The sequence below is a fragment of the Amphiprion ocellaris genome, chromosome 9 (genome assembly GCF_022539595.1).
Source record: "Amphiprion ocellaris isolate individual 3 ecotype Okinawa chromosome 9, ASM2253959v1, whole genome shotgun sequence".
Classification (NCBI taxonomy): Eukaryota; Metazoa; Chordata; class Actinopteri; family Pomacentridae; genus Amphiprion; species Amphiprion ocellaris.
Window position 1 is genome coordinate 8,049,672 of NC_072774.1, and position 24,407 is coordinate 8,074,078.

General features: G+C 40.2%; 1 protein-coding gene across 1 annotated transcript in view; it reads left to right on the top strand.

Annotated features, from left to right (window-relative positions):
- The window catches only part of LOC111588827 (dynein axonemal heavy chain 11), a 105,701-nt gene extending 84,672 nt beyond the window's left edge, over positions 1 to 21,029 (top strand). The window contains exons 58-84 of the mRNA XM_035943458.2: positions 1,982 to 2,215; positions 2,376 to 2,522; positions 2,627 to 2,740; positions 2,821 to 2,964; positions 4,650 to 4,832; positions 4,958 to 5,059; positions 5,165 to 5,299; positions 6,605 to 6,778; positions 6,940 to 7,175; positions 8,617 to 8,739; positions 11,340 to 11,544; positions 11,635 to 11,799; positions 12,007 to 12,147; positions 14,872 to 15,042; positions 15,463 to 15,585; positions 15,686 to 15,879; positions 15,958 to 16,106; positions 16,177 to 16,304; positions 16,632 to 16,859; positions 16,953 to 17,144; positions 18,036 to 18,164; positions 18,567 to 18,809; positions 18,891 to 19,073; positions 19,149 to 19,264; positions 19,487 to 19,599; positions 19,673 to 19,813; positions 19,950 to 21,029. Of these exons, the coding sequence (XP_035799351.2) occupies positions 1,982 to 2,215; positions 2,376 to 2,522; positions 2,627 to 2,740; positions 2,821 to 2,964; positions 4,650 to 4,832; positions 4,958 to 5,059; positions 5,165 to 5,299; positions 6,605 to 6,778; positions 6,940 to 7,175; positions 8,617 to 8,739; positions 11,340 to 11,544; positions 11,635 to 11,799; positions 12,007 to 12,147; positions 14,872 to 15,042; positions 15,463 to 15,585; positions 15,686 to 15,879; positions 15,958 to 16,106; positions 16,177 to 16,304; positions 16,632 to 16,859; positions 16,953 to 17,144; positions 18,036 to 18,164; positions 18,567 to 18,809; positions 18,891 to 19,073; positions 19,149 to 19,264; positions 19,487 to 19,599; positions 19,673 to 19,813; positions 19,950 to 20,197 (4,461 nt within the window). The 3' untranslated portion in view covers positions 20,198 to 21,029. The remainder of the gene's footprint in view (positions 1 to 1,981; positions 2,216 to 2,375; positions 2,523 to 2,626; positions 2,741 to 2,820; positions 2,965 to 4,649; positions 4,833 to 4,957; positions 5,060 to 5,164; positions 5,300 to 6,604; positions 6,779 to 6,939; positions 7,176 to 8,616; positions 8,740 to 11,339; positions 11,545 to 11,634; positions 11,800 to 12,006; positions 12,148 to 14,871; positions 15,043 to 15,462; positions 15,586 to 15,685; positions 15,880 to 15,957; positions 16,107 to 16,176; positions 16,305 to 16,631; positions 16,860 to 16,952; positions 17,145 to 18,035; positions 18,165 to 18,566; positions 18,810 to 18,890; positions 19,074 to 19,148; positions 19,265 to 19,486; positions 19,600 to 19,672; positions 19,814 to 19,949) is intronic.
- The last annotated feature ends 3,378 nt before the right edge of the window (positions 21,030 to 24,407 follow it).

A 24,407-nucleotide genomic window follows, 5' to 3' on the forward strand; every position in this document is an offset into this window, starting at 1 on the left:
TCATTAGTTCTCTGCTGAGGTGCTGACAAATTGCTGAACACATGCCTGGAGACTCACAGTGAGTGCAGGCATATCATTGTTTTCCATCATGGCAGTGGAACGATCACAACCCGGAATCATTTATGTTAATGAGAGAAGAGTGATTAAGCACATAACGAGCCTCTAAGGTGGCACAGCTGTCACAACCAGGAAGTGTCATCACATATGTGAACACGTGCCAGACTATTACTTTCCACTTTTTACACATCTGTCCACATGTGGGTGTTCACATGCAGAAGAAGAGTGGTTTTTCATAAGTTGCGGCATTATTAGAGTATTAGTTTAAAGTAATGGCAGCAGCAGCATTTTCAGCGTTAAGTAACTGAGTAATGGTTGAAGCTGCAGCTGTAGGAGATTGGTTATCAGGACATATAGCAGAGGATGACTTAAATAATATAATAAGATAAATGATACAGCTTGGTTCATGCAAATGATAGTTTAACCCTCTGAACTCTATGCACTTTTTTACTTACTGTGGGTTAATTTTTCACTGCAAAGTACAGTCCTGTGCCTTTATGGAAACAGAAAAACCATGACAAGAGGTACAGAGAACTTAAAATACTCTTTTTAGCAGTATGGAACAGTTATAATACCATAAGTCATAGACAATAAAAGCTGAATTTTGTTTAATATTCATTTTAATGTTAATTGTGTTTAATATTAGTAGTACTTGTGATTTTGGAATCAGCATCTACAATTTTTTTCAGGTGCCATCAGGTGCTACCGAAATTGTAGAAAAAAATGGTGACTGCATGGTGTAGATATTTTACTACTTACATTGTTGGTTTGCATTCTTGTTTCCTCTCTGCTTTGTGTATACACTGCCTGCAGTTCAGTCGAGTTCAATCAAAAATACCCTCAATTTTTGTCACGTGACTGTTGGTTGCAGCTGAGTTAGTCATGGCTTCAGGTTTTTGCTGAGAATCACAGAAATTTTAGGTTTTTTGCAGAATCTGTTTAGTACTTTCAATTCATAATTTTGATGAAAAATCGTGTTTTTAAGTTTTTGACAGAACAACTCATCACAAATAATGAGGTCAAGACTATAAGATATTTGAAAATCTGATTATTATTTCTGTTTTTTTTTTTTTTTTTTTAAGTTTCTGGCTCTCCTAAATGGTATAATTTTGGAAATTCTTAAAGAATAACATCCAAAGTCGCCAGCAGGTTTTGGGTTTCAGAGGGTTAAGCTAGTGTGCAATTAACAAACTATTTTAAAAAGTTGAAACAGAATAAACAAGAGACATTACATCTAAAGTCATTAATGATTGTTTATCTTCTTAAAGAGGCAGGAGTGCAAGAAATGAAATGATCATTTATTTAAAGTTAGAAACGCACAACCTGCTAATAGTTGTTAGACGGGGCCAATCAATGAGCTTCTTTCAGATCTTAACCGAACACTGCACGCTTTGTCAAAACGCATTATGTCAAATCTTAATTAATAATGATTTTTTTTGCTGCTGATCATTAACAATGGCTTTTTGTGAGTTATGGTCAGCTTTGATCCTTGTATTCTCTGCTCATTTGTTTTTGCTTTAATTGATCGCTAAGCGCGTGATTAATGGGGGCCGTGTGTCATTGTGCACCGCATGATGAATACCTAGTTGCAATGTGTTGCCACTGCCGCTGTAGACGGTGTTTGGAAAGTTGGAGGACACCAGATCTAATGTAAACAGTGTGCATGTTTTACAAGCCACACATCAGTGGGCTAAACACATTATTTTCACAGAGGTTTCAAAGCATAATCATTCCTGCGAGCTGCACCTAAATTTCAGATTGAGTAAGTCAGGGCCAGCCAAGTGCGATGGCAAAACTTGTAGATGAATTCAAAATTTATGAAGATAATATTTCAGTTCCCATCAGGTTGGGGATGTTAAACTCCACTCAATCCAGCTCGCCCTGTTCTCCCCTCTCTCCCCCCCTTGTCTGCTTATTTTTACAGCCCGGCGTCCAGGAATCCATCAGTCTTTTCATGGCCTACGTTCACACCAGTGTCAACCAGGCAAGTGAAAAATACCAGCGCAATGAGAAGAGGTACAATTACACCACCCCCAAGAGCTTTCTCCAGCAAATCACCCTGTACAGAAACCTTCTGGAGAAGAGCCGGGCTCAGCTTCAACACAAGATGAACCGGCTCGACAGCGGCCTTCAAAAACTACAAAGCACCGCTGCTCAGGTGAGTGTCTATTTTTCTTTTTCCATCCTGAAAGGGGCTAATATAAGGGTTTGAAGAACAAGGTTGAAATAGGCAAATTAGGAATAGTATTAGTGTTTGATTTGTGGGCGTTTCCGTGACATTACACATTGTAGTATGATGTTTTTTTTCTCTGTTTTAGGTTGAAGATCTAAAAGCCAAACTGGCATCCCAAGAAGCTGAGCTGACCTTTAAAAACCAGAATATCGAAGCTCTAATTACAAAGATTGGACTGCAGACTGAGAGGGTTAGCAACAAGAGACAGGCTGCAGACGTCGAGGCACAAAAAGTGAGTTATTTCATCACGTTTTTGGTTTTTGTGCACTTTTTTTGGCAATCTGCATACCTCACCATATCACACATATACACTGCATGCACTGTGATTTCGTACAGGTTTCCGTCATTCAGGCAGAAATTGCTGTCAAACAGAAGGACTGTGAAAACGACCTAGCCAAAGCAGAGCCATCGCTGACAGCTGCCACGGCGGCTCTGGACACGCTCAACAAGGTGGGTCGTCTTTGTCTACGCAATTCCGTCACATCTACAGTCGTTCAGATCTTATAACAGCATATAATTCTTTTTCTTAGGTGAATCTGACTGAGCTGAAGGCCTTTCCGAACCCTCCGGCAGCAGTAATCAACGTAGCCGCAGCTGTGATGGTCCTGCTGGCTCCCCGCGGTCGAGTTCCTAAGGATCGGAGCTGGAAGGCGGCGCGGGCCTTCATGGGCAAGGTTAAGCTGTCATCATGTCAATCACATCTGCCTGATTAATGTCAATCTAATTTGTGAGCGGGCCTTGACCCTGGCCCTGCCCAACATCTCTCCAGCGCTCACATTACAGCTGCATGGCTTTATGAATATGCTCAGTCGCTGGAGGGGCAACTGTGTCGACGTGTTTCTCAGAATCTCTCTCCTGCTATTGCAAGTGTGGATGCAAAGCAACACATCTGTTTTTTAAAAAGTCGGTAGAATTTAGCACTTAATTGCAGTCCGTTCTTTTTCTTGCAAAAGCATATATTTTGAAGTATTTTAGAAATAGTTGACTGTTAAACTGTATATGCATGTAAGGCAGGCCTCTCGTGTAGGATTGAAGAAACAAATGAAGCTAAAAACCTCAATTTCACTCTTGTCCTTAGCAGTAAGTGAGTGTAAGTGGGCAACAGGTCAAAGAAAAAGAAAAGCCAGTGACAAGAAAAAAAATGACTGTGATTTAGAAAATTTTCTTTTCAGAAAACTTTAAGATATTTTACATTTAAAATGACACAGTTTACATTACATGCAGTTAATTAGTATTAAAACTTGTTTTCTTAGTGCCTGTGAGATGTATCATCCAGCTGCACAGGAATCACAGTATTGAACTTTAACCAATTACTGTGATAAATTTCACATAAGAACAGATATTATATAATTTGTGTAGAGTTTAATGGTGAGACAACACTAAAAATTCTGATCCTTGTGTGAGATGGTCTCTTTTCGAAACAAATTTTTCATTTTTTTGTTATCATAAACTATAAATATTTAAAGAATGAATGAAATTTCCAATGTTAAAAAAAAAGAAAATTCTGTTTATCCATTTTCATTGTCATCGTTTGAACAACAATATTTTAGGAGCTTTAGAGAATAAAATTGTTATTTCTTATTATGTCATTGCTTCAGAATGTACAGTGTTGGACAAATGGATTAAATGATGATTATAAATGAGTTGCAATGTGAAAAAAAAAAAACTGAAGCCTTCATGACAAGTCCCATTTTTGAGCACACATTACCAAAAAATGTGCAATACTTACATCAACTAATAGTGATAACTGATAATTTCTGAACCATATATATAGCTGTATGCCACAATAGTGCAAAACAAAGCATACAGAATACTTTCTAATATGAAATGCTTGGTCACAAAAATGAAAAGAAAATTATTTTCGCTTAATTTTCATAACTGATTGAGCAGGTATGACAAGTTTTACCACAAGACCCACAAAAAATGGTTGATAGTCTAATCCAAGTAGAACAAAGTGGTGGAGTTTGAAAGTGGTTCTCCACATGTAACAGATTTTTTGTTTGTTTGTTTGTATTTTGAATTTTTGGACCCCACTTTGTAGACTGAAAAAACTAAGTGAACTGTTCCCTGTTATGCTTCCTGAATTCATACATTTTTGGAAGAGATGCTTGAAAGGAAGCTCCTAAGCAGTTGCTATAAACCTACATGATAAAAGTACAATATCTTCATGACTATCCAGATTTTATGCCAGAAAAATTTAAAATCAGAAATGGTCGAGCAGGAATTGTTCTAAAAATGTGATGATTTGAGATTAAATGACCAGTATGTGCCTGATTTTAAGGTTTTATTGAGTCCTATCTGCTCTAAATCCCAGTGCAGATATTAATACCTTGCTTGTTTCTGTGTTTCTGTCTGTCAGGTGGATGATTTCCTGCAGGCCCTGGTGTCATATGACAAGGAGCACATCCCTGAGTCCTGTCTGACTGTGGTGAAGCAAGAATATCTGAGAAAGCCCGATTTCCATCCCGATCTAGTTTGGACCAAATCTACAGCTGCAGCTGGTCTTTGTGCCTGGACTATTAACATTGTCAGATACTACGAGGTCAAGCATTCCCTTCAAATAAGTTATAATTATATTAAATGTTAATACATTTTCTTATTATTCTGCAAAAAGGTTTGTTGGTAATTGCAGAGCTTCCTTCATAAAATATGCCTTATTTTTTGCAGATTTATTGTGAGGTCATTCCAAAAAGACATGCATTATCACAAGCTAATGCAGAACTCGAAACAGCAACGGCCAAACTATTGGCAGTTCAAAGGAAATTGGCTGTGAGTGCAATGTTATTATTACGCTTACTTTAGTCACTCAGTCTAAAAGCTAGATTCCCCTAATGGTGTCTAATTTGCATGGCTTCCTTTGTTTTGTTTCTGCAGGATCTTGATGCCAGCCTCCAGAGCCTAACAGCTCAGTTTGAAAAGGCTACAGCTGAGAAAATCAGTTGTCAGGAGGAGGTGACGCGAACCACCCAGACCATCGAGCTGGCCAACCGACTAGTCAAGGGCTTGATGGTAAACAAGGGGAGATAGAGGAGTTTGGGTGGTGTCATTGCGGCTGACCTGGCATAAAATTAACTGTCAATTTGCCGGGAGGGGGGGAAAACGCACGGAGAGGTGCTGGTAATCGAACTGCATCAGTAATCTGGACTAGGAGTTGTTATGTCCTGGCAGCACAGGCCGACAGTTGTGTGAGCAGATCAGGCGAAGGGAGATTTTACAGCCTGGCCCAGCAGCATACTGGGGACTTGTGAGACAGGTAGAGAGGGCTGGACCGCTGAGAACGCATGGCTGAACTGGGCAACCGGCTGGCTGAGCAGTTTCCAAATTGAGAAAGGAAGAGAGATGGCAAGAAGGCTGCACTAACACTGCCCTCTGTCTGTGCAGCAGGCAGACTGTGTGTATGTATTGTCTACACTGCATTTATGTCTGCATTTCTGAGCTCTCTGGGGAGTAATGGTAATTTATTTCCAAGATTTTGCGGAAGTGTCAAGAGGGAATTACAGAATATGAGTGTATGGAGTATATGAATGTTGAATGTTTCTCTAATTATTTGAGCATTATATTCAACTCCTTTGCATTCCTGTGCATACATCTTTCAAGCAAGCCGAAATGTTGTCTTTATGGATGCTAATCTGAATTAAAAAACGGTCATTTCAGTCCCCATTTTGCAAGTTCGACTTTCTTATTCTGGAAAATAAATGTGGTTTGCATGGAACAGCTTGGCTTTTAAGCATATCAAGATAAATGTTTTGTCTTTATGGCATTGACCTGGAAGCAATAGTGTACAGACTAATAAATCAGGCCGTCTATATTTAATCATTAACTTACCTCAAAGCCTCAACAGCTGTTGGAAATTAACAATGTCTCACCCCAGACTGAGTGATATTACAGGCAATCCATAATACATTAGAGTAAAATTATAGTGATTTTTAACTGTCTGAGAATTTATTATGTGACATATTCTGGATCCACGGCCCCTTGTAAGAAAATGCCATGCATGATTTATCGTCGTAGGCTGTCACAGTCACAGTATTGAAGGTTTAAATGAATGCTAAATTGATGCAGAGTGAATGTACAGCCAAACTTCCAGAGCTATTGTAAGGGAATTGCAGTTGTATGCTTTACTGCTTATATCTTGTTGGTTTGCACAATAAATAGAGTGGGAAGTTGCCCTGTGTGTATAAATTCCTGAAACACCATTTAGTTATTGATTGAAACACTTTTTACATGGATTAGGAGCAATTTTGCTGTGATATTCATTGTTTTCTGTGTGTTTTTTTTTAAATGATATTGAAGCCTTAACTTTGTGTCTTGCAGTCAGAGAAGGAGCGCTGGTCCAAAGCTATTGTCCAGTATGAAAAGCAACAGAAAACCCTGTGTGGTGATGTCCTCCTCACCTCAGCATTTGTCTCCTACATGGGTTACTTTCCCAGCCAGTATCGTGTGGAGCTTTTTACCAGTGCATGGATTCCTTTCCTTCAAGCTCAGAAGGTAAAGTCAGCTTTACAACAGACTTTGTGCTGTTTAAACTGCAGCTATTCGGAGGGTAAGATCTTTCTCTCCACAAACATCCACAGCAGAGTCTGTGAACTGGAGTGCACTGTCTGCAGCGCTCCAACTGAAGTGACATCATTCCTCCGTTTCTGTTCCAGGTCTCTGTACCCCTGACAGACGGCCTGGATCCAGTCCTCATGCTTACAGATGATGCCACTGTGGCTGCCTGGCATAACCAGGGCCTGCCAAATGATAGGATGTCCACCGAGAACGCTGCCATCCTGACCACCAGCGAGCGTTGGCCGCTCATCATCGACCCGCAGCAGCAGGGCATCAAGTGGATCAGAAAGCGACTGGGGTCGGAGCTGAGGGTGGTGCGGCTGGGGCAGAAAGGGTGAGAAAGGGCAAACCATTGGCAGTTTGCAATTACAGTGTCTTGTTTTAATATGTTAGTTAGTGCTAATCTACATTTAAAATGTGCATGCCCAGCTGCATTTGTTTTGTGCTGCATAGTAGTGGGAAAATTTTTTTTGCAATACGAAAAATTGCAGGAATTTTCACCAGATGACTTGATTAACTGATTTTAAAGAGGAGTGCAGCTGCATGAAAAGTAAAATAAACCCTTTTCCATATGGTGCAACACTGGCAAAGCATCCAAAATAGTCTTTTGTTTTTTTGCTTTGGATGGCATTCAGATCTGGCTTTGCACTCGTCATGCAGAGCTTTGCAGTCAAGATGTTTTAGAGCTACATGATATAGGAAAAAACAAAGTGTGATGTTTGATAGTGATAGTTTTCATGCAATATGAAAAAATGTAAGAATATTTAGGTATAGGTAATATTGAGGTGATATGTAGAGGACTGCATCTGCAATGAAAGTAAAAAGGAATTTTAAAAAAACTCAAAAATTATGTTTTGAACCTTTTTTTATATGGTGCAACACTGGCAAAGGTCTCCAAAAGAGTTTTAAACTTTGTAAGGCATTCAGCTCCGACTTTTCATTCGTTGTGCCAAGCTTTGTGGTCAAGATACCTTAATAATGCGGTTTTTGGGCTGCATGATATAGGATGATATTTAGTTTTTATGCAATTTGAAAAAAATGCAGGAATATTTACCACATGACTTGAGTAACTCTATGTGGAGAGAAGTCATTGTTCTACAATGACTGAGGTGATTATGTAGAGGAGTACAGCTTGACTGAAAGTAGAAAATTATTTGTAATAAGCTGAACAGTGACATTTGTAACCTTTGTTATACTGGTAATGGCTTCCAAAAGTATTTTTTTTACTTTGGATAGCATTCAGATCTGGCTTTCCGCTGGTCATGCAGAGCTTTATGGTCAAACAAATTAATTACATTGCTTCATGTGGTGGCAACAATTGCAAGAATCTGCTGACAGATTACCTGTTGTTGCTTAATGTCATCCTGTCTAGATCCAAAATATTTTATATTGCATTTGTTTTTGCAACCAGATCTTCCGTTTTCAGTATTTGTCTTCTGTTCTTCTCTCATTTTGCTCTGCACAAGTGAAACCTACATGTCAACACAAATCTGTGTGAATAGAGTTACTAAAAATGAAAAAAAAAATTGTATCCAAGGACCATTAAATCAGAATTAATTATGTTTAGACAAACTTTTCATGTATATTAGTCATGGCAAATGAGAACCATGCATATTTTCTTTTTGTATCAAGCAGCAAAATAAGCTGCAGCATGATGTGTTAACTGTGCACATTACTTTTCCTGCAGTGTGACTACTATGCATGCACACATTGCGATGTTGATGCTGAAATAATATATTCATTTAGTTTTCCTGTTTTCTTCTTTTTTTGTGCAGATATCTCGATGTGATTGAGCAAGCTCTTGTCTGCGGCGAAACCGTTCTGATAGAGAATCTGCAAGAAAAGGTGGACCCAGTCCTGGAGCCTCTATTAGGCAGAAAAACTGTTAAAAGAGGAAGGTCAGTTCTGAAACAACAACATTATATAGACATTTTTGGGACTGGAAAGATCAAGAATAGTCAGACCAGTTCACTGATAACATAAAAGTGGTTTACTTTATAGAACCTACTTAGCATGGGGTTGTTGCACACCATAACCATTTTTAATCGATGCCTGGTTTTTATATCGCTGTTCATACATAAGTCGATATGCCCACAACTTGTCCCAATGTGTCTGCGGCGGGAGAAAACAGGAGCAGATTTACCAGATGGTTGAATCTCAGTGAGCTTTGAAACACCAGTAAGACATGACTGAATGCGTTATTATTGCCCACTCTTTAGATTATAAATGAATTTGCGGCGCGTGTTCGGAATCCCTGAAGCCAACGTATTGATCGCGCCTCAGGACGGGTGATAGATGTATATTTGTGTGTTCATATTCTTTAGGTGTGATGAATATTGAACACCTGAGCCCCTGTGTAAAAGCTGAATTGAGGACAGTCATGGTTATGTATAAGGACTCTTGTCTACCACAAAAAGGTGGCATATAAGGTGTTAAATTCAGCAGCCCTCCATCATTATGAAAGACTCAGATCGGCTTTGATAATTTCAGAAGACCTGATTGGTGATTGGCTGGTGAATAACATTACTGAGTCAGCTTTGGACTCACTAAAACAACTCTTATTATCGCTTTCAGTAGTGGGATGATGTTGGACTGTTATGTGTCATTTATTTATGAATAAGGCTCTTAAATTCTTTTACTATTCTTATCTATCATTAAGTTGTATGTTCCATTCAAATTCACCCTTGTTTGAAACAAATTTGATTGGATTTCAAACCCAGCTCCCACCCCTGAAGCGTGTAATCCAAAATAGCTGCTTTGTGAATGCCTCAATTCTCAATTATCCTCAAAAAGAAAAATCCTGTAAATCCCATAAACCGGACAACCAGCAGCAGAATAAATAGAAAATACCACATATTGACATTCTGCTTTGATTTCCTCCTCAGAAATGTTTACATCTTTCTTCCTCTGATCTATGCATGACCGTGAATATTGAGCGTCCCGACGCATGTTCATTGGGCTTCTTTTTTGAAGTCCTGTCCGTCCAGACGTAACAATTTATCATAGTAAATCTGATTATAAGTTTATCCCTTGTAGATGACCCACACACTTGTTTCTGTCGATGATTAATACAACCTGCTGGGGCAGCCATGATGGATCTGGTAGGGCTTCACAGCTGAAGTTCATTAATAATTGGAATGTTGTAGAGTGTGAAGTAATGAATACTAATTATTCCTTTCATGGCTGACGGAAGACTACAAGCCAATCCATCAGCAAGGACTTTAATTTGGTGGAGTAATGGTTCTATCAATAGTACATTAATTCTGGCTTGTGAAGATATAGAGTTGAACCAGACCCAGGCCATGAGGAACCTGTGCCATAAAAATTGGGGCCTTGCCTGACATCCGAGGGGTAATTAGAGATAAATGAAAAGCCACCAGGTTTGTCAAGCCGGTGCTAATTTAATTGAAATGCAGGAACAGATAAATATTGGCTGGTGTGGACACGATCTTTCATATTTATTCAAGAGTATTTGTCTACAGTAAAAGTGGCGTTTGGAGTCGGACTGAAGTTCTGAAGCTCAAATCCTCAAAGGGCAAAAAAAGCTTTTCAGGGTCAAAGGATTGCAGTTCAGATCATCATCATGATTCATCAACCACACTGTACTTTAAAAGCAAGCATTAGTGATATTTCTAACCATTTAATCATCTTTAATTTATTTATTTTTGTACTTTGAAAATTTATGTAATAATTACAGACGTGACACCGACGAGGTAAGGGTCGGCTGATATGATCAAACTTGAACACAAAGCTTTGTTAAATTGCCTTTGTTCATTTATCTCTTACATATAGTTAATTAAAATAAACTTTTATCATGTCCCTGAGTTTTGAGTTGACTTTTACTGCTCTGGGCGGGACGTTGCTTAGATTCGTAAAGTGACGACAGACAGAGAGAGGCGTCTACATCAGGGCCAAAATAACACATTTAAAAACATTTTAATAAGAATCGGTTTTAAAAAAACCTACACACAATAGTTGAAAAAATGCTGTATATTAGATAACTCCCAACAGCTAAGGAGTATTTGAGTTACAGTTAGATTTTTTTATTCTTTTTGAGCCACAAAAAATACTTCTGTCTTCAACCAAGTGGTATATCATTTGCAATCACTGAATCTAAGACAAAGGAACTCCTTGCACATCTTTTTCATGAAACTTGAGCATTGCAGAGAGATGAGGCGAAAGTACAATTAATTGTGACGTTATGGTGCTAAAGCTTCATCCGGTAAAATCTTTTGGCCAAGATCTGGCACCTAAAGATTGCTAGATAAATGTACTTTTGCCTTAGATATTATGCAGGAATCTTTTTAAAACACTTAATCTAAACATAAGAGTTCATTCTTGAAAATTTTGTTTCAGCCAATTAATATCCACAGCAGCAAAAATGATAACTTTCGCACCACTTGTTCCTCTAGTTTTAAAATGCACTTCCTACACTATAACAGATCTATAAAGAAACTAGGAAATTTCTGTCATTTATCAGCGCCTTCTTGTTTTCCAGGTACATTCTGATGGGGGGAAAGGAATGTGAATACAACACCAACTTTCAACTCATTCTTCACACCAAGTTGGCAAATCCACATTTCCCTCCTGAGCTCCAGGCTCAGGCAACCCTGATAAACTTCACAGTGACTCCTGTGGGCCTGGAGGAGCAGCTGCTGGGACAGGTAGTGTCCTGGGAGAGGCCTGACCTGGAAGCCCTGAAGGTAAAAGTTGGTAGATCTACAGTAAAGCATTTTATCGAAGCATTATCCAAAATAGCAAAATCCTGAGTTGTTCTGTGTCCATTTCCTTAGATGCAGCTGACGACACAGCAGAACCATTTCAAGATTGAACTGAAAAAGTTTGAAGATGACCTGCTGAGTCGCCTCTCCGCCGCCCACGGTAACTTCCTGGGTGATATTTCTCTGGTGGAGCAACTTGAAAACACCAAGACTACGGCTGCTCACATCCAGCACAAGGTGAGGTCAATACGCCATAAGGTTCCTGTGTTTTTTTTTTTTTGTTTGTTTTTTCCACTCAGGTGTTTTTGAACGTCATACATCAGCAAGCGCCTCATTTTATTGCATTAGCTGCAAATGATGTGTAGTTAGGAATATGTGTAATGAGAGGCTTTTGGAGCATGACTGAGAGCCTAATAGCTCATTTTGTGCAATTGGAACACACAGGTGGTGGAGGCCAGAGAGAACGAGACAAAGATCAACGAGGCTCGAGAACTCTACCGCCCAGCAGCTGAGAGAGCGTCACTCCTCTTCTTCATCATCAATGACCTCAGCAAGATTAACCCCATGTACCAGTTTTCTCTCAAGGTGAAACCTTTTACCCCTGAACTGCTCTCTGGGGACATGCAGCACTTTGTGATTTTTTTATTTAGTATTTGTTCTTACTGTAACTCTTTAAGGCACAAGTTTCTATGTACAATTGAACTTATATATTATATATTCTGTAACTTTTTGGTTGTCAGAGTTAAGTGGAATTTAATTGAAAGGATAGAACAGATAAATATTGGCTGGTGTGGTGATGATCTTTCATATTTATTCAAGATTATTTGTCTATAGTAAAAGTGAAGATGGAGTTGGAAGTTGTAGAACCTGAAAGTGTGATGCTGAGCTTAGATGCTCAGAAGGGAGCTGTGCAAGATTTCACACTTTAGTTTCTGATTCTTTTGTTCAGACAGTAGGTGAATGGATAGATGTTATTTACCTGCATGACAGTTTCTCCATCCTCAGCAGCGTCTCACTGACAGCGTGACGTGTCAGCCGGCAAATTTTGACAGCAGGCATTTGCGGCCCAGTAGAGTCACCAGATTCACCGGGCCAACCACGCCCACACTGTAATGGCATGTCGTGGTGAGCCCAACGGACCCGACCATCCCACCAGGCATGCCACATCCCCCGCCGTCCTATTTCCTCTGGAGTATGGTGTCCCAGGTGTGGGAGAGCATGAAGCCTCCCTCATCCCTGTTCATGGCTCTCTCCGCCCGCCTCCTGATCTCCATCGCCTCCTTAATCCAGCGTTTCAGTTTGTTTTCTTCCGTTCTGATGGTTCTTGCCCTGTCCCAGTCCATAACATGATTGTTCCTTTTGCAGTGGTCTGATATTGCAGATTTGAGATTTTCCTGTAGTGCCTTTTCTTTCTGTGATCTTGTGAGTCGTGTTGCTGTTTCCTTTTCGCATTCCTTCTGATGTTCTTTTTTCCTTGTGTGAAATGTTCTCCCTGTCTCCCCGATGTATGTGTTATTGCAAGAGTTGCATGGTATCTCGTAAATGACATTGCACTTATTATTCTGCTCGATATTGTCTTTTGGGTGCACTAGAAGTTGTCTAAGTTTTATGTGTGGTTTTATGATGGTGCCTATGTTGTGTTTTTTCATGGTTCATTGGATGGGTTCTGTGATCCCCTGGATATACGGTAATGTGACTGGTTTTATTGTTGTCATGTGTGTCTCGTGCCTGTTTTGTTTTTTGTTGTTTCTTTGCTTTGAGTTTGTTTTTTACCTGTTGTATTCCTTTATTAATGGCCCACCTGGGGTACTGGCAGTGTGTGAGAGCTTGTTGAATGTGTTTCTGCTCCTGTCGTCTGTCCTGTTCTTCTGTGATGATGGTGGTCCGTTCATATAATGTTCTGACTACTGACAGTTTGTGTGTTGTGGCTGTGTGGGTGTGTTTTCTGTAAACTGTGATTTTTACGCTGCTGTCGTCCTTGTGGTGGATGTTTATGTCCAGAAATGCCAGTGTTTTATTGTGCTCCTCCTCATGTGTAAATTTGATGTTCCCTGTGGTGCTGATGGTGTTGAGGTGGTCTGTAAGGGGTTGTGTGTATCCAGTTTGAACTTTTTCCAATATGTCGTCCACGTATCGTTTCCAGAGGGTGTGTTTGAGAGGTGGTGGTGCTGTGGTTATGGCTCTTTGTTCCAGGTCCTCCATAAAAAAGCTGCTCATTATGGCGGAGAGAGGGTCTCCCATGGCGAATCCCTCTTTTTGGCTGTAGATGATGTTGTTGAATTGGAAATAAGTGGACTTGGCAGTGAACTGTAATAAGTTGTAAATGTCATGAACTGTGAGATTTGTGAGCTTGTGGAGTGTTTTGTCCTTGTGTAGACGTTCCTGGACTATGTGCAGGGTGACGTCTACCAGGGTTTTGGTGAATAAGGATACTACATCGTGTGAAATGAGGATCTCGTCTGTTTCTATTGTTAGGTTGCTGAGTTCTTTGGCCAGTTCTTTAGAATTTTTGCAGTGGTGTTCTGTAAGTCCAATAAGGGGTTTGATTATCTCTGCCAGTGCTTTGGATAGGTTGTATGTAACGGAACCTATGCTGTCTACTATGGGTCGTAGAGGGGAGTCTTTTTTGTGGATTTTTGGTGTACCGTATATTCGGGGGGTGATGCTTGCTGTGGGTATGAGGTGATCGTATGCTTCCTGTGTTATTTTCTTGCTCTCCAGAAGTGGTTTTAGCAGGTCTTTCACTATTTTCTTCTTTTTCTGTGGGATTATTCTTTAATATTTCATATGTGTTTGTGTCAACTAGCATTGTTTCCATTTGTGATGTGTATTTTTTGGTGTCCATAACGACTATTGTTCTTCCTTTTTCTGCAGGTAAAATGGTGATGGGTTTGTCCTTTTTTAATGAGTCTATGGCTGCTCTTTCTTGTTTAGTGATGTTGCTTTGTGGGAGTTTTGCTGTCTTGAGTATGCCTGCTACAGCATTGCGTAGTTCGGCCTTTTGGCCTTGATCCTGGATTTTTTGACACGCCAGCTCTGTGGCCAGGATGCATTCTTCATATGGAATGTTTTTTGGTATGATGGCATAATTTAAACCCCGGGATAACACCTTCGTTTCTATTTCTGTAAGAGTTCGTTGTGATGAATTATGTACTGTAATGTATTTATTACATTTGTAGTAGGTTAAAAAGCAGGACAATACCAATGATTGTAAAAAAATGCTGAATATGGGATCTGATAATTGGAGTATTTGACTTGCAGTCGGCTACATGCACCTTATCAGTGTCTTCTCTTTTTGCTGTATTCCAGACCTTTAACTCGGTGTTTAACAAAGCGATGGAGCGTGCCGAATGGGACGAGGATGTGAAGACCAGAGTGCACACCCTCACTGAGGCCATCACCTACTCTGTATTCCTGTACACTAGCCAGGGCCTGTTTGAGAGAGACAAGTTAACCTTCTTGTCACACACTGCCTTCCAGGTGAGGGACTCAGGACCGCCTCAAAGGTGGAGCCTGCTGTCATCCTCATCAATCAAAGTACTTTTCTGCCCCCACATTAACTTCAATTAAAAGCAGTCAGCGCCACCATACGCTGCTATTGATTACCTCTCACACCTTGCTCCATGGCTGCTGTTCAGACAGTTGGTTCTGACAAGGGGGCTGGTTCTGATGGCATAATGCAATTATCTGTCATTGCGCCAACTGTTTTCATCTTAGGAATTTGTGCAACTCTGAAGGCTGCCCTTCATGTGGCTTTTTCAGGCACTTGCTCGGCCTGTGTAAGTTTACCCAGTTCCTTTGTCAGAGTTTTCTTGCAGTTTTCAGGTTGTTGTGGAAATGATTGGGAAGAGATCGATCCCACATAGATCATTACACACTGCTCCTGGTTCTTCCCCTCAGATTCTGCTCAAGCAGGGCCTGATTGATGCTCAGGAATGTGACTTTCTACTGCACTTTCCAGTGGAAACGAGCAAAGTTAGTCCAGTGTCGTTCCTCTCTCCGCACGCATGGGGGGCCATTAAGGTATGGTATAGCCTAGTGACATTAACAAAGTGTTACAAGATCAACAGGATCATGTTTTTATTGTTAATAGCGATCATTACTGCCTGTTACTTTGATATAGACAATTTCCACAATGGATGACTTCACTGGGCTCGACAGAGACGTTGAAAGTTCACCAAAGCGCTGGAGGAAGATCGTCGAGTCCAGCTGTCCAGAGAAGGAAAGGCTTCCTCAGGACTGGAAGAATAAGAGTTCCCTCCAGAAGCTCATTATCCTGAGAGCACTCCGGCCTGATAGGATGACCTACGCTCTAAGGTGAGTAAATGACCACTAACACATTTATATTTGTAAGCACTGCACATCACTGAGCTTTTTGACAATGTTTCCTGACAGGAAATTTGTGGAGGAAAGCATGGGAGCCAATTATGTGGAGAGTGCCCGGTTGGAGTTTGAAAAGCTGTTTGGGGATAGTGGTCCCTCAACCCCTGTGTTCTTCATCCTCTCACCTGGAGTAGATCCGCTCAAAGATGTAGAGAAACTAGGTACTACAATTACCATTTGTTCCTTTGTCTTATTTGGTAGGGACCGTATTCTAAATGTTTTTTTGTGCAGGTTTAAAGCTGGGATTTTCCATCGACCAGGGCACTTTACACAACGTGTCGCTGGGTCAGGGGCAGGAGGAAGTAGCTGAGAGGGTTCTCAGGAATGCCTCGAAACATGGGCACTGGGTCATTTTGCAGGTAGAGGATATTGCTATTCATTTACTAGGCAACTGTAGAGTTCAGGCTGCACTTCTAGCCTGCCTAATGATATTATCTCACCCCCCGGAGGAAAGGGAAATAAACTCAATTTGGTTCAATAAAAGCCATAATTGGCTAGATCAGCTCCATAAATGGCTCCTTTAGGGAGAAGCCTGCATCCAAGTGAATCAGTGCAGGATTGTCTGACGAATACGAATCACAGAGAAACGAATCCTCCTCTTATGAATGTCAGCATGACTATAGAAATTTATCTTGTCAACCTGTTGCATATTGTGTATGATATTTTGTGATGTATTTGTGGTTCAGAATGTACACCTGGTGTCTCGCTGGCTGCCTTCTCTGGATGCCCTACTGGAGGCAGCAGCAGTGGACAGCCATCCCAGCTACAGGGTTTTCATCACCGGGGAACCAGCACCGAGCCCTGAGCAGCACGTCATCCCAAGAGGCATGTTGGAGAACGCCATTAAAATCACGAATGAGCCGCCCACTGGCATGAACGCCAGTCTGCATGCAGCCCTCAACAATTTCAATCAGGTTTGTTAAGAATGCCCAAAAAAAAGCACTTCAAATTTTGTATGTATTGGTTGTAACACTCATGGCGATTTACTTTTTCTTCTCTCTTTTCAGGACACTTTGGATATGTGCTCCAGAGAACAAGAGTTCAACTCCATGTTCTTCTCTCTATGCTTCTTCCACGCTTGCGTCACAGAGCGGCGTAAATTCGGTCCACAAGGCTGGAACCACAACTACCCCTTCAGCACAGGAGACCTCACCATCTCAACCAACGTGTTGTACAACTACTTAGAGGCCAACACTAAAGTATTTTTCTTTTTTTATTTACTATTTTTAAATCAACATTTGAATTATTTATTTATATTTTGTTCTCATTTTTTATTAATGCATTAAAACTTTTAATTTGTTTTTACAACTACCTTCTCAGCTCCGTAAATTTATAATAATAATGGTATTTGCTGTGGCATTATTGTCAGACAGGGACGGTGAATTACTGCGCAGTGTCTCCAATTACTTATTGAAATCTTTTGTTCCTCTGTTATTTGTGAGAAATGTTCATTCCAATGCTTTTTTTCCTCCACATTTCTTATAAGTACGAGCACGCAACCTATAATTTAGCTTTATTTCATGAAGACAAAAAATCCATTCGTGGGGTGCTTCACCCCTCACAACTCCTAATGTATTTCTCTTAGAACTCCTATTACTCAGGTCATAACCAATTATGTCTCCAAGGTATTCTGCCCTCCAAAAACGAATGTCCTTCATTATGTTAACCAAACAGTAACCTGTATGTGCGTATACAGAGAATTCATTAGGAGGGCAATGAAGCGTTATCCTAAATGTAATTACATGCAGCCAATGTGACAGTTCACAACGCTACATAAGTGATCACTGCAATTAGAGCTGATGAAGGAAGCAATTTGCAAAACAATACAGGTACAAATGATTGTGAACCTACAGCTTTTGTAATTTGTTATGAATCACAGGTTCTTTTCTTCCTCCTTCACCCTCACGGATCATAATCTTCCGCTGAGAAAGAGACTCTTTCTGTCATACATAAGATCAAAGTGTGCAAAGAAACATAATTTTGTTACATATTCCTGCCATTATCATTACTCAAATAATTTTATTAAGGAGTTATCATGCTCGTAATAATTTTAAAATTAACTTCTTACTACAAACTGAGTCTGTTTATAGTCCATGCAGGTGCCTTGGGAGGATTTGTGTTATCTTTTTGGAGAGATTATGTATGGAGGACACATTACTGATGACTGGGATAGAAGACTTTGCAAGACGTATCTGCAAGAATTCATGCATCCAAAAATGGTGAGTCAGTGACGATGAGAGAATAATCTGTTCATTTTTATTTGATTGTTGTTTGATTTCAACCAAACTGTCACATTTAAACTTATTTTCAGCTGGTTTAATCATATAAGTTTCAAGTTTTTTAAAAAGAATCCCTATTTGTTCTCAGTATGTTCAGTTTTACGGTTCCCAATAGAGACCATCTGCAGCACTGTTTTGGATTTCTTTTTGTTGTCCAGGTAAAGGCTGCCCTCTTGGGATGTAACACTAAACTGCAGTTTTGCACATAAATTTACTGTGTGTTTTCCGTGTCTTCATCAGACAGTATAGGCCTCTGCTACTTCTAATTGAAACAATCAGATATAAATCTGTTTCCTGCTGTTGTGTGTTTTCATTTTTACATTCTAAATTTCCACTTTATAGTTTGAATCGGAGCTCTTCCTGTGTCCTGGTTTCCTGGCTCCTCCATTCTCTGACTACGCCGGTTACCACAGCTATATTGACGAACATCTCCCCTCTGAGAACCCCACTTTATATGGCCTCCATCCAAACGCTGAGCTCGAGTGCCTCACTGTCACCTCAGACAACCTCTTAAAGACTCTGCTGGAGCTGCAGCCCAGGGACTCCTCCAGCGGAGAGGGAGCAGCTCAGAGCTCAGAGGAGAAGGTGTGGAGGCAGAAAGAACCGTACTCGAATTAAAGCTGCTGAGAGCTACCCATCCTTAAATAACTTTATTGTATTTGTCAGGTCACGTCTATAATCGAAGACATCCTCGACAAGCTTCCTGAGGAGTACAACATTGCAGAGTTGATCGCAAAGACAGCAGAGCGAAGCCCCTACATCTTAGTGTGCTTTCAGGAGTGTGAGCGCATGAATGTTCTGCTAGCAGAAATAAGGAAGTCCCTTAATGAGCTGGATCTGGGCCTAAAGGTGAGCTGGCAACACAATTTTTATAGTAATATCAATAATATTAAGCAGCGTTATTGAGGATTTTTGCGTCCGCAGGGAGAACTTACCATCTCCTCCAGTATGGAGTCTCTACAGTCTGCACTGTTTAGTGATTCTGTCCCACATTCCTGGGCCCGACTAGCTTATCCCTCCACTAAAACACTGGCACCATGGTAACTTCTCAGTCACTCTTCTGCATATATAATCTTTTTTTCATTACACTATTTATTATATTTTCCCATGATACACTACAAAGTTCACTTTGGCAAAAAATATATCAACAAATGTAATAAATGTCTTTAAAAAAAAAAGCCAATATTACCTATGTATCAGGTACATAAAGGCTTCAGGTAATGATTTGCTTTGTAGCTGATCAGTGATTATTTGTTTTATAGGCTGAATGATCTCATCTGTAGCTGTCATGAGCTTGACAGCTGGACTCAAGATTTTGTTCTACCAGCAGTTGTTTGGCTCTCAGGTCTCTTCAACCCTCAGTCCTTCCTCACCGGTGAGCCTCTGTTCTGTGAAGATTTTAAGACATGTGCACCACAAATATTAACATGCATTGTCATGTTTCACAGCCGTGCTGCAGAGCATCGCTCGCAAGAACCAGTGGCCCCTGGACAGGATGACTCTGGCCGTGGACGTAACGAAGAAGATGAAAGACGACTTTGGGCATCCGCCACGGGAGGGAGCCTACCTCCACGGACTCTTCGTGGAAGGTCAGAATTATTTAACCCCACAATCTCTTCTCCTGCATTCGCTTAAGTTAGACAGATTTTTGACAGTAGTTTGCTTCCTGTTTTGCTCAGTATCACCAGTCAAATCCACAGTGCAACATGTCCTGTGTCCTTACAGGAGCACGTTGGGACATTCAGTCTGGACTCATCTCCGAGGCGGTGTTGAGGGATCTGACTCCAGTCATGCCGGTGCTGTATGTTCGAGCTGTGCCTGCAGAGGAGCAGGAGCTCAAGAATACTTTTGAGTGTCCCGTATATCGCACCAAGCAGCGTGGCTCCACATATGTCTGGTCCCTCCACCTCCGAACCAAACAGCCTCCTGCCAAATGGATTGTAGCTGGAGTTGCATTGCTGCTGTCTGTGTGAGACAATATGGAAATAACAGGTATTTTATACTGTCTGCTGACAGCACCGTGCCAAAAATTTTTTAAAAAGTGTTTTTTAAACAGTATTGGATCACGCAACAATTTTACTTTTACCATTTTTACTTATAAATACTAATATATCACTTTCTAATAAATCTGTTATTATTTCCAATTAGGTTTCTACATTACAAAACTGATATTAGAATGTAGGAATTTGCTTTAGATATTAACCTAAAGGAAATAAGTTATGAGATATGCACGTTTAGTCGGTGTTGAACCTCTTGTGTCTGCGTCCGACACTGTTGAACCTCTCCCTTGAGTCTGGCCATGATTTGTTGGGAGCTTATGTCTCCATTTTAGACCATGTAATTCTGGATAGGGAGCATATTTTATTGGAAGGTCAAGATTAAAAAAGCTCTCTGGCTGCCCTCTACTAACTGAATGATACACAATGCTGTCTGGAGGGTTCCCGGACAGAATTCCCAGGAGATGATGTGCATGGTTGCTATTGACTTTTAAATGAGGTGCATTTGACATTGACCTTTTGTATGGCTGAGGCAGAATACTAACAGACTAGTGTAATTCATTCAGCCGAGCCTGTTGGAAAAACCTATTCAAAGACACTGATAGCTTTGTATGAGAAAGCAACACATTAGATTACCCATCCTTTATCTGTCTTTATTCTCTGTTAGCATCTGATTAACTTAATACGAACCAAATAAAACTTTTAACTTAAAATGAGTGTAAAGAAACAGTGGTCTTATCTAAAATGTTATCTTTTTAAAGTGATTTTGCTGAGGTTAATTAAAAACTGAGAAGGTGCACAGACTAAAGTTTGACTGTAGCTCTAAATGTATACTGAGGGAATTGCATATGCGAGAATTCATATGCTTTGCAGTCTCTTGTGTGTCAAGGATTTATGAAAGTATTGCAAAAACCCCAAAGTCGGGGTTAAAATCATGTCGCATAGAGAAATATATTTAATCAACACAAGGGAACAGGCTTTATTTTTTTGCTTTGTTTTGCTAAAACTACAAAAATGACACAATGATGTACAAATTACAGCCACTGAATCGCACTGGTGGGGTTTTTGTGTGCGTGTGTGCTCTCAAAAAGATTTTCTCCAACGCTAATAACTGCTGTGCTGCTCTTAATTTCTCCCTGCAACCAAAGTGGCTGTAGACAGACAAATGGAGGACGGAGGATTGATTCTGTGCATTGTATTGCACGGGGGGAAATGAAGAAGCAGTCTTCCTGTAGTTTCTCTTCATCTGCCTTCTCTTCCTCTCATTAGCACGCCACAGCAGCTAGCCAGTCATTTGGTGACAGGGAAATGATACAGTGCTGGCAGTGTTTGGGAGGAAATGGCAGGGTACGGGGCCCCGACACAGCAGGGGTCATGCCACAGATAAGTCATGTTAAAGGCCAAGCAGGACACCTGGTTAAAGGCAGCAAGGGCATCTGGGTCACACCTCCGCCTCGCTGCACCACAACAAGACAGTGTGTAGGGGTTGGATTTTCTGTCTGGCTTTCTGTCCAAAAGGCGTACCAACATACAGAGAAAAATCTAAGACCTGGTCTATTAAAGTAGTAGTAAAAGTTAACACTAAAATCAATGTACAGTTTTAGAATTGTAGAATGAGAATTATTCATACCCCGAACAATCTTTTTGTTTCTTGTCAATCTTTATTTGACCAATAGGTTTCTTCAGGATGGAAATGACATACACAAGTGACAAAACACAGTCAGACATTGTGTTGGAGATGTCAATGATACATTTATTTCAGTGTTGTTGTTGTGGTTTTTCTTTACATTTCTACTAAAAATGCCATATCTGTTTTGTCAGTATTCACTTGCAAAACCTCTATTTTGCTTCACACACTTTGAAGTTAAAAGCTTCCTCTCCATCACTCTGCTCTTCAGTTCCTTCACAGATTCTGGATGGATTCAGGTTTGGACTTGCCGCTCCAACATCTTCTCATTGTTTTCTCTTCACCATTTCTTCACCACTCTGGCTCTTTGTTTCACATCATTGTCTTGTTGGATGGTCAGTTTTTCTGCAGATTGCCTGACGTTATTCAGGCACACTCTTCATGCAGTCCTCTTTTCCCATGATGCTCTTTACTTTATCAAACTGTTTGGCTAAACTGGTTGAAAAATGCCTCAGAATAATTACATTTCCGCCACCATGTTTGACTGTGTGAAAGGTATCTGGAGATTAAATGCTTCTTTCTTTCACCAAATGAAATCCATGTCCCTGTGTTCACGTAACTCCATTTTCATCTCGTGTGATCACAGAACTGCTCACCAAAAGCTTTCTTCTTTTGCCTTCTTACCGCACATTTTTAGTTTTTTTTTTATTTGATTTTTTACAATGTGGAACTCCTTGTACTTCATAATTCTGCCTTAAACTGTGTGCACTAGCACTTGAAAACAGCTGCCGTTCACTCTGTTATGAGCAGCAACTCTCTCCCTGTGATGGACACTAATAGGAACCTCACTAAGCTCTTTGGTTTTCGCCACAGCTTGGAAATGACTAGTAACTGACTTGGAAAATATCAAATCAGCTGTCAGTTCATAGTGTATTTTACCATGAAAATTTGGGGCTGTATATACATTTTCTCAAATATCTGAGACAATTTCAATCAATGTGAATAATTTTAGATGCTGCATTTTTAGTAAAAATGTTCAAAAACGTATAGTCAAAAGATGTAATCAACATCTTTATCACAACGATCAACTGTCTTTTATCACTTGTTTTTAGCATTTCCTAGGCAGAATAAACTTCTTTATCAAAAATTAACTATAAATCCAAAATTGACATGGGTATGAATAATTTGGGGTTTAACTGTAGATTTAAGATTAAGCCACAAGAGGGCGTCATGGCAAATATGAGCCTGTATGCCTAACTCTTTTTGTGTGTGGAATATGCATGTTATCAATTTGTTTGCTAAAGCTTCATTATACAGAACTTACTCAGTCAAACAGCCATATAAGCACAATATATGCAGAAAAAAATTAAATTTTTTAACTGCAGTTTAATTCTGGATGCCTGAAGCCTCAGGATAATGCAGTTGTTGCTAGGGTGACCAGATCTCAATAAACCAATTGTGGGAAAAAGAGCATATTCGTGTGGGACAATGTAGGACACCTTACCAAAGCTGAGAGGGGGGGTCTTATTTATTTTTTATTTTTTAATATATATATAATGTCTATCTAACTTTAAAAAATAACAAACTTTGATGGAGAATAAAGTGCTTTTTTATTCATATAACTTTTAACCAATATTTTCACCAGCAAAAGATGTACTGTGTCGCTTCACGTCGTATTCCCCACCGTGTGAAACGGAAAACGAACTCTGGCAAACTTCACAGAAAACTCTCTGAGAATCGCCTTACACCGGCTTCACCCACTGATATGTAGTTTCCCAGTCTTTGTTGAAACTGCATCTCCTCTTCTTTGCTGTACTTTCCATTATCTCCGCCAAAATCCATAGTTTAGTGTTTGTGTCTGCTTTGCGGTATGTCGCGACCGGTCACGACTGGCACAATTTACGGCAACTGACAACAAGGTGCGGCAGCAAGACACTGACAGGTTAATCAGGTCCTGATCGCATATCTGCGCAGTTTGACTAACATAGAAAAAAGCCAGATAAAAAAAAACAAAACTCCCAGCATCTGTCCTTTAGAGTTTTAACTTTTGAAAATTATAGCTGCCAATCAAAATGCGGGACAGCGTCTCAATGGGTGGGACGTGGAAAAAGGGATGAAAATGCTGTGCAGTTCCGCACAAAGCGGGACACTTGGTCAACCTAGTTGTTGCCCTAAAGCCCTCTGTCAGTTCAGTTTTTAATCTGATTTAGTTGTGCATGCACTATTAACATACACATTTGCAGTTAAGAAAATACCAAAACAATAATTTGACCGAGAGGTGTTGAGGGTCTTGAGCCTGGGGGATATTTTCCTGCTTTGCCCAGTTGGTAATCCTGCCAAGTACATTGTTATCATCATTTAAAAGAAATATGCGTGTTTTAAATTACTGCTAACTCTAATTGCTGGTGCTAAATGCAAAAAAGTGAGAAATCTTAATATGCTTCGTGCCCGTCTGTGCCTCTCTGTATTCCTTTTGTATGAGCTTTTATTTGTGCACATATTGAGCTTATTAAATTCTCACTCATTACATTCAACACCTCCACTTCTTATCCCATTGAC